At 39.1% G+C, this 17,025-nt stretch overlaps 1 protein-coding gene across 1 annotated transcript in view; it reads right to left on the bottom strand.

The window, feature by feature from the left end:
- Positions 1-17,025, bottom strand: part of ERCC6L2 (ERCC excision repair 6 like 2) — an 82,889-nt gene that overhangs the window by 28,397 nt on the left and 37,467 nt on the right. Inside the window, exons 10-16 of the mRNA XM_070742791.1 lie at positions 15,391-15,462; positions 13,676-13,821; positions 12,331-12,426; positions 10,233-10,332; positions 4,942-5,094; positions 4,217-4,288; positions 1,053-2,211 (exon numbers count right to left, since the gene is read on the bottom strand). Coding sequence (XP_070598892.1) covers positions 1,053-2,211; positions 4,217-4,288; positions 4,942-5,094; positions 10,233-10,332; positions 12,331-12,426; positions 13,676-13,821; positions 15,391-15,462 — 1,798 coding nt within the window. The remainder of the gene's footprint in view (positions 1-1,052; positions 2,212-4,216; positions 4,289-4,941; positions 5,095-10,232; positions 10,333-12,330; positions 12,427-13,675; positions 13,822-15,390; positions 15,463-17,025) is intronic.

Here is a 17,025-nt window from a genome sequence, read left to right as displayed (position 1 = left end):
TGGCAATGGCTCATGTGCCTGCAGATATGGCTCCGCGTGCCATCTGTGGCACTTGTGCCATAGGTTCACTATCACTGTTATATAACATTAGCAACAAGATCAAATCTTGAGTTCTCGGAGAGGGGCGGCATACAAATCTAATATATTATTATTATTATTATTATTATTATTATTATTATTATTTATTTATTTATTCATTCGATTTGATTTGTATGCCCGCCCCTCTCCGGAGACTCGGGGCGGCTAACAGCAACAATAAAGCAGTGTACAATAGTAGTCTGATGTTAGAAACAATTAAAAACCCATTAATATAAAAAAACCAAACATACATACATACATACCATGCACAGAATTGGAAAGGCCTAGGGGGAAGAGGGTCTCAATTCCCCCATGCCTGGTGGCAGAGGTGGGTTTTAAGCAGCTTACGAAAGGCAAGGAGGGTGGGGGCAATTCTAATCTTTGGGGGGAGTTGGTTCCACAGGGCCGGGGCCGCCACAGAGAAGGCTCTTCCCCTGGGTCCCGCCAAGCGACATTCTTTAATTGACGGGACCCAGAGAAGATCCACTCTGTGGGACCTAACTGGTCGCTGGGATTCGTGCAGCAGAAGGCAGTCCCTGAGATAATCTGGTCCTATGAATCTATTATTATTATTATTATTATTATTATTATTATCATTAAATAATAATTTGTTATCATTGACCAATAACTCAACATTGCCTTCTGATCTCTCTGATTTCCAAAGAATGGAATCATGTAAAGCTGACCCCTCCTAAGCAGCACAAAATACTATGTTGATAACATTGGGCATTTTAGTAATACCTGCTTAGGAAGACTTTATCATCTCAAGGAGAAAGTCTAAGGAAGAACTGAAGATGTAATACTGCTTCCCAGTGCTTTACAGCCATCTCTAAGCAGTTTACAGAGTCAGCATATTGCCCCCAACAATCCTGGTCCTCATTTTACAGACCTCGGAAAGATAGAAGACTGAGTCTACCTGAGTCAAAATGGCAATTTTCTAGAAACAAATCCTTTGTGAAGTAAAATATAATTACCTAAAAGTCCATCCAGTGATCCTAGTTTTTGTTCTTGGCCTGAGGGTGGCTCTTTGCTTACAGAAGACTGACATCTGCTAGAATTACTGTGTGTTCTCAATGTCTTAGAAGGATAATTGAGATATGGTGAGAATCTGGGCATCATTTGAATTCCACTCCTATTACCCTTTAGTGTTAGTTTTGTTTTACTAGTGATAACTCTCTTAATGACTGGAAAATGTTCTTCTTCTGATGAATATTCCTCTATAATCTGAGAATCAGCATTGCTTTGTTTCCTACTTTGATTGCTTCTATGAACAACGGTTCTAGAAGACTTATTTCTTTCCTTGTTCTGGAATAGTTTTTGTTTCATAGTACTGGTTGATTTCTGCTTTCCTGAAATGGACATCTCAATATCTTCTGATTCGTCGCTAACATCACTTACTTCATTCCTAGCTGTTCTCTTTTGGATGTTTTCAAATGGTTTTATTTTACTGAGAGGCAAAGCATTTGTGCAACTCTCCTCGGAAGTCAAATGTTTTTGCAATGGTGTAAGTAAACGTATTTTTTCTGCATCACAGCTTTTGTCTGTCTCTTGAAATCTTCTAATAGATTCCTGACCATCAGGAAATTGGGAAGGAAAGATAATATCATTTTCACTTGAGCTGTCATCAATGTTCATAACAGTTCCATCTTTATTTGAATTATACATGTTTTTACATTGATCCTTTTCTTCCTCAGAGGATGATAAAACAGGATACGCCCTATTTGCTATTTCACCAGGTTTCTCTTGTCTTTCCGTACTCATTTTTGACAGCAAGGTTTTCTTACATCCTGAAATGTTCCTGCCTTCAATTTTCACAGAACCATCATTCTGGGCCTTCCCTTTGGATTGCTCTCTTACAATTCTGTGATCAGCATTTTCATCAACAGACCTCCCGATGCAACCGCCATCCTCGGCTGTTCTAGTTTTCTTTTCCAGAAGTTTAGAAAATCCACACTGCCGTAAACTGAGCTGTCCCTCTGCCACTTTGTCATGTTTTGCTTTGTAATTTCTCTTTTTTATTGCTTGGGCCTTAGACTTCTTCTCGTGCTCCTCATCACTGAAATCACTCAAATACCCAAGTCCTTCTTTTTCGAATGGGTTTGCATCTTGATCTTCATAATTGCACTCTGTCTCCTGTATGAAAGAAGCCACTAGTTTAAAACGTTTCATTAAATATCATTGGTAACAATCAGCCTTTAAAAATTACATTGCTGTCATAAAAGTACCACATTTTTCGGAGTATAAGAGGGTGAAAATCTGGGTGTGTCTTATACACCAAATGTAACCCCACCCAGCCTCTCAAATGGAGCTTTAAAAGGCGGAAAACAGCCTCTGAAACAGAGCTTTACAAGGCTGAAAAAAGCCTTTCAAACGGAGCTTTGGGAGGCTAATGTAACTGTTTCAAACTGTTTGCTAAGGACGCTAGCCAGATGCATGCTGGTAGGCAGGGTTTTTTTTCTTATTTTCCTCCCTAAAAACTAAGGTGCGTCTTATACTCCAGGGCATCTTATAGTCTGAAAAATACAGTAATTGTAAGTGTTTAAAAGCTGTATCACAATTTTTAATGTAAGGTGAGATTTATCAGCTCTTGGATTGGTTTTGTGGATCAACTACGAAGAAGGGTTATTTTTCTAATTTCTCTTTTCACATGTAGCTCTCTGAAAAAATGGGAGATACAGTGAAATATGTTGGGAGTTTCACAGGGAGATGGATAGTATTTGACAATATCAAAAACAGACTTCTCTCCTTTTCTTTGGCTTGTGTTCATTGGCTATGCCTGCATTCTGCCTGCACTTATATTAAGCAGGTATGAATTGTTGTGGAAAAGAAAATCCTTAGAAACTAGTCAAGGTCTTGAGATGACTATGCAACAACAAAAAGGCTATCTACTATTTACTTACTATGGAGAAAATCTCCACATAATAATGTCTAATCTTTCAAGAATTTTTCTTTTTTATTTTGTGCAAAACAAAATCCAAATCAAAGATACATGTGTAGCTCAATAAGAAAAGAAATCCTATTCCATTCAAAAATTGTTGTAACTAATACATACAGTATGGTATTAGAAGTTTAATTGATTTTAAAGAAATATATTGCAAAAACTGTGGCATATATGGTATAGAGTCTGCGGAGAGGGGCGGCATACAAATCTAAATAATAATAATAATTTTAATGCATTCCATATTTTTTTAACTTATTTATCATTTATTAGATTTGTATACCGCCCCTCTCCATAGACTCGGGCCGCTATATTCTCTATATATTCTCTATATTATGTTATATTTTAATGATACAGTTGCTACATATGCTTATCATACCTTGTTTATCAGCTGTACTAGGGTTCTTTTTAGAACAAAGTCTTTGACTATAACAAAATATTCATAATTCCCTTGACTCCAAATATAAACAATATAAATTCTTAAAGTTAAGGGAGGTACTTCAGATAAACTTTGCAAATGTTCTCATGGTACAGCTCTTGAAAGTTGTTATCATTTTCTAATAGGAATCATATATCAGAATCTCTATATTTCATGGAACTGCTTGTGCAACTTGCTGCCAATATATCATTATAAATTCTCACTTCTATTACTAAACTGAACATTCTAAATTCTGAATTTTAGTAGCGGGAGAAAATGTTGTCCTGCTCTTGAACTGAGGTACAATAAAGATATTAAGACAGTAAAAGACAAATATCAAATTAGAGTTCATTACACTAGCTCCATAGTTGCATCAAAAGCTTCACCTCTTTTATTTCACTTTTAAGAACCACCTTAGCTGGCTGTACATTAATAAATGTTTGGTTATGAGAGATCTCTGGATTAGTTAGTGCAACTTAAACTGTGCTCTGCAGTGTCATGTAACACTGATCATATCTATTCAGCTTTTCCTTTTCATGAACAAAACTCAAAACCTGCCAAAGGGTCTGGAAAATAAACTTTGTACATTATAATGCAAGTTTTGTATATTACATTTATATGTATAATATAATTGAATTCAGAATATCAATGGCCTCACATTCCTAATACTTCTAATTCTTCCTGTTTTCTTCAGATTTTATTTGTAGAAGGAAATGTTATAAATCATATTTACAAAAACATTATACAACGTGTTTCATGATATTGTTATTTATTATTTCTACCTCACGAGGCCGGGATCCCTCTTTCAACCATGTAGCAGCTGTCATGACACCAGCTTCTACTTGGCCTTCTCTCTATAAAACAGCAAAACAATTTTAAATAAGTCAATCCCTGAGTTGGTCTACAAATTCTGTCTATGTCACTAAATTATATACTAATAGTATAAACATTCTATTTCCTATGCAAGAAATCTGACTTCAATTTGTGCTCAAGGAATAGGAATACAGAATAACAATTGGCACATTTACTAAGGTCTGAAAAGACCAGCTCAATATAAAGGAATTTCCAGTTTTTTAATTTCAATGTTTCATGTAAGAATAAATCCCCACAGTCCTAAGGAATATAACCACCCAAAATAGAAATCTGTCAGAAATAAAGGAAGGGGATATGTAATACAATGTCCCAGAGGAGAGACTGATTGAGTGGCTGACATCCTGAGCAAAAAAACAAACAAATCATAACGATGAAGATAAAGGAAAAAATTATGTATTCACATTTCCCAGTAGGGTAAATCTGTACACAGTTAAAATTAAGCGAATAGGAGAAAAAATGCTGCCGTAACAAACTGGACTATTTTCACGCAATGAGAATTTCTGATTTTATCATAGTGAATATTATTTTAAATATTCTTTTAAATTTTCTAATTAGTCATTATTCAGCGACATAAAAAAACTAATAGGGTGGGTAAATCAAAATATTAAGAAAACCCAAATAAATGTAGAGTTACCTCTAGAATCTCTTTTGTAAGACAGGTTCCTTGGTCTTGAAGTCTGAAAAGATTACGAATCCCAAAAAGTTCTCCTTGATGCTCGCTGAATCCTTGAACCGCCTTGAAATATCGCTTGGCATTTTTACTTCCAATCGCTACACAATGCAGTTGCTAAAACAGAGCAACACACAGGTTTCAAAGGCACATGCCAGTGACACAGCAGAATTTCCAAACACGCATAGTACCGAAACAGGTTTATGGAAAGCAAGCAGAATGTCCAACAAGGAAATAATATATTTTTATTTTCCCAGTAGATATGGTATTGTTCTACCACATTAACATATAGCACAGGACAGGCATGATCTTTCCTATTATTTTGTGTAACATATGAAATTAATAAATCTATTTAAAAAAACTGTTGCAAAGACATACAGTTCAGGGAATCGTCATCTTCATCCCTGCAATAATTCATTAGCTAGAATAGCAAATTATATTAAGATACTAGATAGCTTACTGTCAAGTAAGTATTAATTGAGCTAGGTCACAGAAAGGCCATGAAATTGGTCCCAATGTATTATTATTCAGGTTTCCTTTGGCTAGACCAGTGGTTCTCAACCTGGGGGTCGGGACCCTTTGGGGGGTCGAAAGAGCATTTCACAGGGGTCGCCTAAGACTATGGGAAAAGACAAATTTCCCATGGTGTTAGGAACTAAAGCTTCTATTCTGGTGCTTTGGAACATATTTTTACAATCCGACTAATCAGGCGCTTACAGTGGGAGTGTCCCTCTGACCTTCCTGCCAATCAGCTTAAAGGTCTTTTGGGAGAATTGGTGCTAGGTTGGGGGTCACCACAATATGAGGAACTGTATTAAGGGGTCGCGGCATTAGAAAGGTTGAGAACCACTGGGCTAGACTCTAGAGCAGTGATGGCGAACCTATGGCACGGGTGCCACAGGTGGCACACAGAGTCATATCTGCTGGCACACAAGCCATTGTCCTAGCTCAGCTCCAACGTGCATGTGTGTGCTAACCAACTGAGTTTTGGCTCACACAGAAGCTTTGAGAGGGTGTTTTTGGCTTCCAGAGAGCCTCTGGGTCGGATGGGGGAGGACTCTTACCCTCCCCCCCGGCACCAGGGAAGACTTTGGAGCCTGGGGAGGGTGAAACACGGCTTACTGAGCCCACCATAAGTTAGGAAACAGTCTGTTACCAGCCTCTAGAGGGATTCTGAGGGGGGTGAGGGAAGCTGTTTTCACCCTCCCCAGGCATTGAATTATGGGCACTCGCCCATGTGTGATAGCGCGCGTGCACACTCTTTTGGCACATGATGGAAAAAAGGTTCGGCATCACTGCTCTAGAGCAAACTTGCAACCCACAGCCGAATGCATCATGTGCTGGCCACACTCATCCCCGGGGGGGGGGGGGAGTGACGATACATCAGGTGACAATGTGACAATGTGAGTTTGACACCCCCTGGGCTAGAGCAATAACCCACTTCCTCCTGATCAAGTGACATATCGTCACTCTCTGGTTCTGAATTAAGGTACTCTGTGAGAGGAAGAGCTTCCTAAAAGGAGCATGTGAAGCCGATGAATCATATGTTTATGTTTGTTTGTTTGTTTATGTTTATTTAGATTTGTATGCCGCCCCTCTCCGCAGACTCGGGGCGGCTCACAACAAAGTGAAAAAACAGTTTACAACAAATCTAAATTTCTACTAAAAACATTTTAAAAAACCCATTTTCTAAACACACATACATACACACATACCATTCATAAATTGTATATGCCCGGGGGAGATGTCTCAGTTCCCCCATGCCTGACGACAAAGGTGGGTCTTAAGGAGCTTACGAAAGGCAAGGAGAGTAGGGGCAGTTCTAATCTCCGGGGGGAGTTGGTTCCAGAGGGCCGGGGCCGCCACAGAGAAGGCTCTTCCCCTGGGGCCCGCCAACCGACATTGTTTAATTGACGGGACCCGGAGAAGGCCCACTCTGTGGGACCTAATCGGTCGCTGGGATTCGTGCGGCAGCAGGCGGTCTCGGAGATATTCTGGTCCAGTGCCATGAAGGGCTTTAAAGGTCATAACCAACACTTTGAATTGTGACCGGAAGTTGATCGGCAACCAATGCAGACTGCGGAGTGTTGGTGAAACATGGGCATACCTAGGTAGGCCCATGACTGCTCTCGCAGCTGCATTTTGCACGATCTGAAGTTTCCGAACACTTTTCAAAGGTAGCCCCATGTAGAGAGCATCACAGTAGTCGAACCTCGAGGTGATGAGGGCATGAGTGACTGTGAGCAGTGAGTCCCGGTCCAGATAGGGCCGCAACTGGTGCACCAGGCGAACCTGGGCAAACGCCCCCCTCGCCACAGCTGAAAGATGGTTCTCTAATGTGAGTTGTGGATTGAGGAGGACGCCCAAGTTGCCGACCCTCTCCGAGGGGGTCAATAATTCCCCCCCCCAGGGTAATGGAAGGACAGATGGAGTTGTCCTTGGGAGGCAAAACCCACAGCCACTCCGTCTTATCCGGGTTGCCTGCCTCTGATATAAGACGGCAAGATTATCTCAGGGACCGCCTTCTGCTGCACGAATCCCAGCGACCAGTTAGGTCCCACAGAGTGGGTCTTCTTCGGGTCCCATCAATTAAACAATGTCTCTTGGCGGGACCCAGGGGAAGAGCCTTCTCTGTGGCGGCCCCAGCCCTCTGGAACCAACTCCCCCCAGAAATTAGAATTGCCCCCACCCTCCTTGGCTTTCGTAAGCTGCTTAAAACCCACCTCTGTTGCCAGGCATGGGGGAATTGAGATACTCTTTCCCCCTAGGCCTTTACAATTTTATGCATGGTATGTCTGTATGTATATTTGGTTTGGGTTTTTTTTAATAATGGGCTTTTAACTGTTTTTAGTATTGGATTATTATTATATACTGTTTTATTATTGCTGTTAGCCGCCCCGGAGAGGGGCAGCATACAAATCCAATAAATACATAAATAAAATAAATAAAGACAGCATCTCTACTATGCATTTTACTGAAGTCCAACTTCAACAATTGCATCTAAAATATACTGCATAAATATGGAAATATTTAGATTGGCCATCGGCCAAAATCTATGTAACATAGCATAATCTTATCAAGTAAAATGTATAACCGTGACACAACTTTAAATCTCCCAAATTATTCTCCCTCCACCATGTAAAGTGGGAGCACTGAGGATCACTTAAAAGCTTTATATTTCACAAATTCAGATACAGTATTGCGTAGATTCTAGATATATGAACTTCTATGATAGTGATCTTATTTCCTGGTTCTGAACCCTAATGAGCACAGTAGCACTCATTTTTATGGGTAGTATTCCTTCCTTTTCTTTTCTATGGTCTGCGCTGGAAATTATCCTTAGGAGCCTGTTGCCCTCCAGCTGTGATGGATTATACTGTTTGGAGATGATGAGAGTTGAAATCCAGCATAGCTGGAGGATATCAGAAGTCTGATTTAGAAGGATCAAAATTCAGACTGTGTGAATACATCACGTTTATGGTTGAGGCATGGAATTTCAGCATGTCAGCTGAGCAGTAGAAAAGGAACTGGAGGACAGAATATGAGAAAGAAGGAATAGACGCCCTTAGATCCTTAATAGCAGTTAACAGTAAATATCCTACGTGAGAGATGTCAGCAGTGAGATCAAGTAATCCCTACCTCTACCTTAAAAGAATATTTCAGAAGCAGCAAAATAACTTCTTCCTCTCCTTTATTCTACAGATAAATGAAACACTTCATGATGTGCATTGACTGAACACTATAAAGCACACTAGGAAAAAAGTATCTTGGAGACGCAGGGAAAAAAAGCATCTTTTCTCCTTCCTGCAATTATAAATTAAACAGACAGCAGGGATATAATTCAGGACCTGACAACACAGAGGCTATCTGTCAAGCCATATATTGTAACCCTATATAAGTCAAATGCCTCCGCCACATTTGACAATCAGATTTGGAACTTGGGATGGGGTGTTTCTTTCACCCTCCTTTGCTGCACTGTAAATCCTTGATGACTTCATTATTTGCTTTTGCATTGGAAAAACAGTTTGATTATTACTGGACAATATTTAGATTGGCTGCCCTTGGAGAAATTGCACCTTTTTCCTGGCTAAGAAGGTGTTAAATATGCAGATATACAAGTAGTCCTTGACTTATGGCCAGGAGATCTGGAATTTTGGTTGCTGAGAAATTTGTTTTGCCCTACTTTGTGATTTTCCTTGCCATATTTGTTAAGTGGATCACTGCAACTGTTAAATGAGTTACATGGTTGTTAAGTGAATCTGGCTCCCCCATTGATTTTCCTTGTCAGAAGGTCACAAAAGGGGATCACATGACCCCAGGACACTGCAACTGTCATAAATATGAACCAGTTGCCAAAGCATCTGAATGTAAATCACATGCCTATGGGGATGCTGCAACGGTCATAAGAGTGAAAAATGATGTCATTTTTTTTCAATGCCGTTGTAACTTCAAAACATCATAAATGAACTGTTGTAAGTGGAAGACTATATGTAGTATGGTGACATTGGGAAGATTATTACATTTCTTAAATTAAATGACAAATGAATTTAATGGCCAATTCATACCATTCTTCACCTATGGCTAGAAAGAGATTTGGAATTAATTGTGTTTTTAGAATGGGCATGGAAGAAAGTACAGAAAGGGATGGGACAGCTATTATTATTATTATTATTATTATTATTATTATTATTTATTGGATTTGTATGCCGTCCCTCTCCGCAGACTCGGGGCGGCTAACAACAGTGATAAAAAAACAGCATGTAACAATCCAATACTAAACAACTAAAAAAAACCCTTATTATAAAACCATATCATTCTTCATCCTAAATGCTGATCTCTCTCATTGACTAATGCAATTTACAACTTTCCACCTAAGAGTGTCTTTAAAATTATAGACCTTAAAGCCTGAACATTCCCTTTTGTGACTCTTGTCTGCTGAAAAAAATGTTGAGACTTAAAAGTTTACATAATTTCTTGTGCCGGTTTGATTGTCCCAACAAATATATTGTGATTGAGGGTATAGTAATAAAATAAAATTTGATATTATTTTCATTAAATGCACTTGGGTGAATGGCAGAGTTCCTTTTCCTAAATAATATATGGTTCAGGAATGTTTATGAAACAAAATTAAATTAATCCAAAAGCTATAAAACCAAGCTAAAGATTACAGAGTTGTATTTGGCTGATTTCCTTTCCCAACAAACAGCAATATATTAAGAAACCAATATGGCTGCAAATATAATGAAAACTTTTACCTGTTTGTAAATCTGTCGTAAGTACATGATTTCTTCCACAGTCCCCAAAGAAATTAGCCGAAATACTTTCACATTCCTACGCTGGCCAATTCTGTATGCCCTGAAAAATCAATATTTTCAAGATCAAAATAAATATGAACTCCCAACCAGGGATGGAATTCAGCCGGTTTAGACTAGTTCAGGTGAACCTGTTGTTACGATTTTGCACAGTTTGGAGAACTGGTAAAATCACCCACTGGCTGGACCTGCCCACCCCGCCCTATATACAGTGTTCCCTCACTTTTTGCAGGGGATGTGTTCCGAGACCACCCGCGAAAGTTGAATTTCCGCGAAGTAGAGATGCGGAAGTAAATACACTATTTTTGGCTATGAACAGTATCCCAAGCCTTCCCTTAACACATTAAACCCCTAAATTGCAATTTTCCATTCCCTTAGCAACCATTCAGATTATTACTCACCATGTTTATTTATTAAAGTTTATTAAAAAAAAATTATTACAGGCAGACGAAAGTTTGGCGATGCCGTATGATGTCATCGGGTGGGAAAAACCATGGTATAGGGAAAATACTCCGCAAAGTATTTTTTAATTAATATTTTTGAAAAACCGTGGTATAGACTTTCCGCGAAGTTCGAACTCGCGAAAATCGAGGGAACACTGTACTATCCTTCACCACATGGTCCAGATAATCTCCATGCCTCACCTCCGCGCCTTGTCCGCTTTCCTCACCAAAGGTAAGCATACTGCCCGTTCGCCCTTTGCCTCATTTCGGGGCCCATCCCATTCCCCAGTTTCAGCCTTTCCCCCGGCCTCCACCCACATGCCGTCTCAAATTACCAAACTGTTCTTATCTAAAGCGCTATAGCAGAGATTTTGCAGCTATCCCTTGCCGAGGCTCAGTCACTCGCGGAGACACTCCATGTAGTCTCCGGGCCAGCAGCTGCTTCTCTCCACTGCTGCTTTTGCTGGGAGAGACAGCATTTCTTGTGCCATTGAGCAGCTGTGAGCTGCCGCTTTCCTCTAAGCCCCATCCGGAAACTACACAACACAGAGAAGCAGCAGCCCTATTGAATGCTTTCTCTCTATGCCACAGCACGTTCCAGATGGGACTTAGGAAAGTGGAGGCTCACAACTTGCTAAATTGAACAAAAAACTCTTTCCCACTGTTGTGGTTGGCTCTGGCCCAGCTCCTGCCCCAGGGAATGGGGAGGTGGATGCAGAGGAAAATTCAATATGTCACAGGCCTGTGTTATTGCCGACAGAATCAGTTCAGAGTTTAGTTTCCTCGGACGAAGAAGAAGGTGGGAGTGACTGGGCAGAGGAGGGCTTGGCACACAGCCAAGGCAGTCAATCTCCCTTATCTTCCGTTGATTCAGATGATGAAATTTTGGACCCATACAAGCGCAGAATTATGCGTAGAAGGGACCAAGTAAGAACATATTACAGGAAATAAGGGAGGCCACCTGTGTTTGGGTGGGGCTCCAGTAATTAGGGCTGCTGCTATAAATAGCAGCATGTGGGTTTGGCCGTTGTGGAAGAATATCTGATCGGAGTTCATCAGGAATCTTGTGTTGCTGGACTTTGTTGCTTTTTCATGCCTTTGAAACCAAAGCAGAGCAACGTGTGTGTGTCTCACTTCATTGGAAGAAGGGGCGTGAAGTTTCTTCACAGCTGCTAGCTAAGTACTTAATGACTGCTTAAGGGAAATTGTACAGACTTCCCGGTTGTTTTGGGAAGAGTGCTCTTTGCAATACAAAAAGAGTGCTTTGTTTATTTTGAATTTTGTGATAAAGAACATTGTTTTGAATTTTCAAACCTGTGTGTGTCTGAAATTTGTACCCTTGAATTTTCGGGAGGCTCCTATCAGAGAGCCCGGCAGAACACCCACCAAGAACAGCAGTGGAGAGAAGCAGCCACTGTCCTGAAGAGCAGAGATGGAGTGGAGTAGGCCCCAAAACGCTGCTCAGTCAACCTTCGCCACAAGGTGGAAGCCATGCATGCGCACTCACATTTTTGGCGAACCATTTGTTATCCCACCACTTCTCCCAACCATAGAAAGAAAACTTTAAAAACCCCAACAATTTAAGAGTTGGAATGTACCTGTCAATGGCTTGAAGATCGTTTGCTGGATTCCATGTTGGATCAAACAGTATAACAATATTAGCACCAACAAAATTAAGACCCAATCCACCAGCCCTTAATAAGGAAAAGACAGGTAAAGAGTCAGGAACAAATACCAGAGTACAAACAATGTATACCATATAGTACCCCTGCTCTATTTTTTTTCTCTTTACAAATTAATAACAATTTCACAATTATCAGCAAAGTATGACTAGAAAATTTAAAAAATTGCAATGTAGATTTTCACTGTAGACAAACTCACTGCACAGTTCTATAGCCAATCAAGATTTTTCCTAGAACCATTTGAGTATTTTATTTATTTATTCATTCATTCATTCATTCATTTATTCATTCATTCATTTATTAGATTTGTATGCCGCCCCTCTCCGAAGACTCGGGGCGGCTAACAACAATGAAAAGACAATGAAAACAAATCTAATATTAAAAAATAATCTAAAATACCCCAATTTAAAGAACCACTCATACATACAAGCATACCATGTATAAATTCTATAAGCCTAGGGGGAAGAGAAATTTCAATTCCCCCATGCCGGACGACAGAGGTGGGTTTTAAGGAGCTTGCGAAAGGCAAGGAGGGTGGGGGCAACTCTGATATCTGGGGGGAGCTTGTTCCAGAGGGTCGGGGCCGCCACAGAGAAGGCTCTTCCCCTGGGTCCCACCAAACGACATTGCTTAGTCGATGGGACCCAGAGAAGGCCAACTCTGTGGGACCTAACCGGTCGCTGGGATTCGTGCGGCAGAAGGCGGTCCCGGAGATATTCTGGTTCGATGCCATGAAGGGCTTTATAGGTCATAACCAACACTTTGAATTGTGACCGGAAATTGATCGACAACCAATGCAGACTGCAGAGAGTTGGTGTAACATGGGCATATCTTGGGAAGCCCATGATTGCTCTCGCAGCTGCATTCTGCATGATCTGAAGTTTCCGAACACTTTTCAAAGGTAGCCCCATGTAGAGAGCATTACAGTAGTCGAACCTCGAGGTGATGAGGGCATGAGTGACTGTGAGCAGTGAGTCCCGGTCCAGATAGGGCCGCCACTGGTATACTAGTGATGCCCAATCACTTCTATAATTCACATCCCGATGGGGAAACCTTAGCCATTTTTACAGTAGCATAATAACGTTTAAGATATATAACTTGCCCAACAAAATAAACTTTTCATTCTTTGCCAACTTATATGGAGAAAACTAAACATTTATATTAAATCTATAAGGAGGTGACAAATGCAAGATCAATCAAGAGTGCAATACATTTGCAATACATTTCTATCTAGACAGAGGCAGACATGGTGTTCTCTTACATTGTAGAAACCAGGCAAATGTTAACTTCTTCCATGCTGTTGAACTCTTTTACTATTTTGATTCTGTCCTCCGCCTTTGTACTGCCATCGAGTCTTCTGTAATCTAGCCCAGATGCCATGCAATATTGTTCCAGAACATCAAGCAACTGATAGAAAAGTCAGTAAATGAACAGATAAAAAACAACTAGCAGGCAAATTAAGTTCCTAATAACCCCTTTTTTCATCATCATGCCAAAGTCACACATACTGGCTTAAAAGAAATATTTCTCATTTTTATTGTTGGCATTTATTATATTAGTATTAAAATTTTTCCAATCTCTAGCACATTTTAAAAAACTAATTAGATTTCTATGCCGCTCTTCTCGAGACGACATGATATAATAATGTTGTAATTTAATACAGAAACTTTACATATTTACATCAGAATTTGTTTAAAAAAAACCCTACAGACAATTAAGTGTGAAATTTCTGCTTTGTAGCATTTGGGATTTATGACATGGTTATTATTGTTTTATCTTGATTGCCACGACATAAAGTCCCCAAAATAGCAAAATAAGAATTCCACACATCAAAACCAAAGTGTTTGGATTTAGTTAGTACAATCTTATATATATACTGTTCAAAAAAATAAAGGGAACATTCAAATAACACATCCTATATCTGAATGAATGAATTATTCTCATTGAATATTTCATTTGCACAACTATTCCATTTGCACAACAGCATGTGAAATTGACTCATCATCATTATTATTATTATTTTATTATTATTTATTAGATTTGTATGCCGCCCCTCTCCGTAGACTCCGTAGACTAGAACAATCAGTGTTGCTTCCTAAGTGGACAGTTTGATTTCACAGAAGTTTGATTTACTTGAAGTTATATTCTGTTTTTTAAGTGTTCCCTTTATTTTTTTGAGCAGTGTATATATGATTTAGGGGGGGGAAATCCTGGTGTTCAACAGGGATTATTTCTAAGGAAACAGCTATTAGCTTTTATATTTAGCAAGTAATTCATGTATTATTCACTTTTCTTGTAGAAAAATTCTCAATTTCGGAAACATATCACATCTACATGCTGAGCCTCATATTATGATATACACAAATTGATTTTATTGCACGAACCAAGGAATGTAAGAAGAGACTTGCTGAATTAAAACCAAAGTCTCATAAATCCAGCATCCACAATGCACAAGGGCTAACAATATAATATACTATTTTTATAATATATTTCAAAAACAGAAAGAGAGTATAATCTACTTTAATACCCTCTGGCAGTTGAAGATATTCTGCATATTATTGAGGGGATGTATGCATCCGTAGTAACGTATGCTGTCTCTATCCTTCACACATCTAAATTGATGCTCCTTTATACTAGTGCATTCCATATTTTTAATATCTACTGTACTTTGTATTTTCTTTTCTTGGTTTTGAATCTGAATTATTTTCTATGAATGCTCCTAAATTTTAGTGTTCTGAGAGCAGAAGGGAGGCAATATCAGATATAGTACTCATTTGGGGAGCATTTCCCAAATAATAATTTTTTTATTGGAGTAGAAATGTATGATGTAAAAGACTTTCTCCTGTAAAGAATTATAACATTTGAATATGCTTTGTTCTCTATTGTTCCCTGCATAGTCATTTCAAGCTAGAAAGCAGCAATGGATGAAAGATTCTAATAATTCCCCGGGCTTTACATTAAGATCAAGTAGCTCACCTTTGTTGAAAAAGAAAAAAGCAGCACTTTATCTTTGTTTTTTCTGAAATGATTTAAAAGTTTCTGAAGAACCTGGAGATGAACAATGGACAATAACATTGACTAAATTTCATCCCAAATGTTTTACCGTATCTATTTTACATAACATATCTTTACTTTTGTCTTTAAATAAAAATACAAATATAGCAGTGTCAACAAGTATCACAGAAAAGCAGTCTATAGAACATAGGAGAACAGGGACTACAAAGTTAAAAGGTGGTTAAATAAAGCTATAAAGCTGCTATGAAACTGAAAACTGCATATAACACATGAATAAAACATACTAAAATGATGTTGTGCTGTATGCAACCTACAAAAAAAGAAATGAATTAAAAATTAAATTGTGGCAACAGAAGCTACACAACCAAAATCAGGAAATAACCACCAGCAGTATAATAGCACACGTCAAGTCTGTTTAGCTCTGGCTGGCCATCAATTCCTGATAATTTCTGTACAATTCTGCCAAGAATTTGACAATATTATGAGTTGAGTTAGAGATTTATAGGGAGATCTAGTATTGCCCTCTAAGCTGATAAACCTAGTGAATAGTTTGAGAAGAAGGGTACTCTGGTAATCTATCTAAAATAAGCAGCACAGGAAGATGTGCTTGATAGTTCCAACTGCCCAGCATACCTGAGGCAAACTTATTGAAAGAAGGTCTTCCTGTTTCTACCATCTATATGAGCACTCATGGCACTGCAGCAAACCAAAGTAAAGATCCTTGTGTTATTAGGGTCCTCTAGTAGAGGTCCCCAACCTGTGGGCCACAGCCCACTACTGGGCCGTGGCATGTTGGTCACTGGGCCACATAAATGGCTGACCAGTGTGTGTGTCTCTGCATCATGTGGATGCTAATATCACCCCAAGTCGGTTGGCATAGTTTCAACAGAATGTTAAGAGTATTTGTTGGCATGGGTGTCAAGATAAAGGAGTGTTTATGCATATGTTTTGGGAATGCCCGGTAGTGCAGAATTTTTGGCAAAAAGTGCAAGAGGATATTAAATATTTAAATATTAAATATACGATGGATAATTGCTAAGGAAATGGCATTATTAGTTAAAAGTAATGCGATGGGAGAATTTAGAGAAATAAAACAAGCAGCATTAGAAAACGCTCAGGCGGTAATAGTCTTGGGTTGGAAGGATGCGACAAAATGCAAAATTGGTACGGGTACATGGTGGATCACATTCAATTTGAGATTATGGATAAAATTATGAATTTGGTTAATGAAACTGATTTGCGACAACTGATGGGACGATGGGACAAGGTAAGATGTTATATGGCGAGTAGAATCCGAGACCAAGCTACAATAAACAAATTGGAATCACTTTATAATATGTACATAGATATAGTTTGCTCTTGAATTAAAATAGTTTATACAAGAAACACCCCTGATTTGGGGATGGGGTGTGAATGTTTGTCTGGTGGTGGGCACTAATCACAAAGCACCTGTTTTATGTTGTGTGTGTATTTTTAAAAATCAATAAAAATATTAAAAATTAATTAAAAATTAATATCACCACAAGTGTCACATAGATGCACTCACAGTTCTTTGCGTTGCACGCCCACGGCCCTGTTTGTGCCGCACATGCGCTT

Source organism: Erythrolamprus reginae, chromosome 2 (assembly GCF_031021105.1).
Source record: "Erythrolamprus reginae isolate rEryReg1 chromosome 2, rEryReg1.hap1, whole genome shotgun sequence".
Classification (NCBI taxonomy): domain Eukaryota; kingdom Metazoa; phylum Chordata; class Lepidosauria; order Squamata; family Dipsadidae; genus Erythrolamprus; species Erythrolamprus reginae.
The sequence above is the reverse complement of the archived record's forward strand: the minus strand, read 5'-3'. Positions and strand labels throughout refer to the sequence as shown.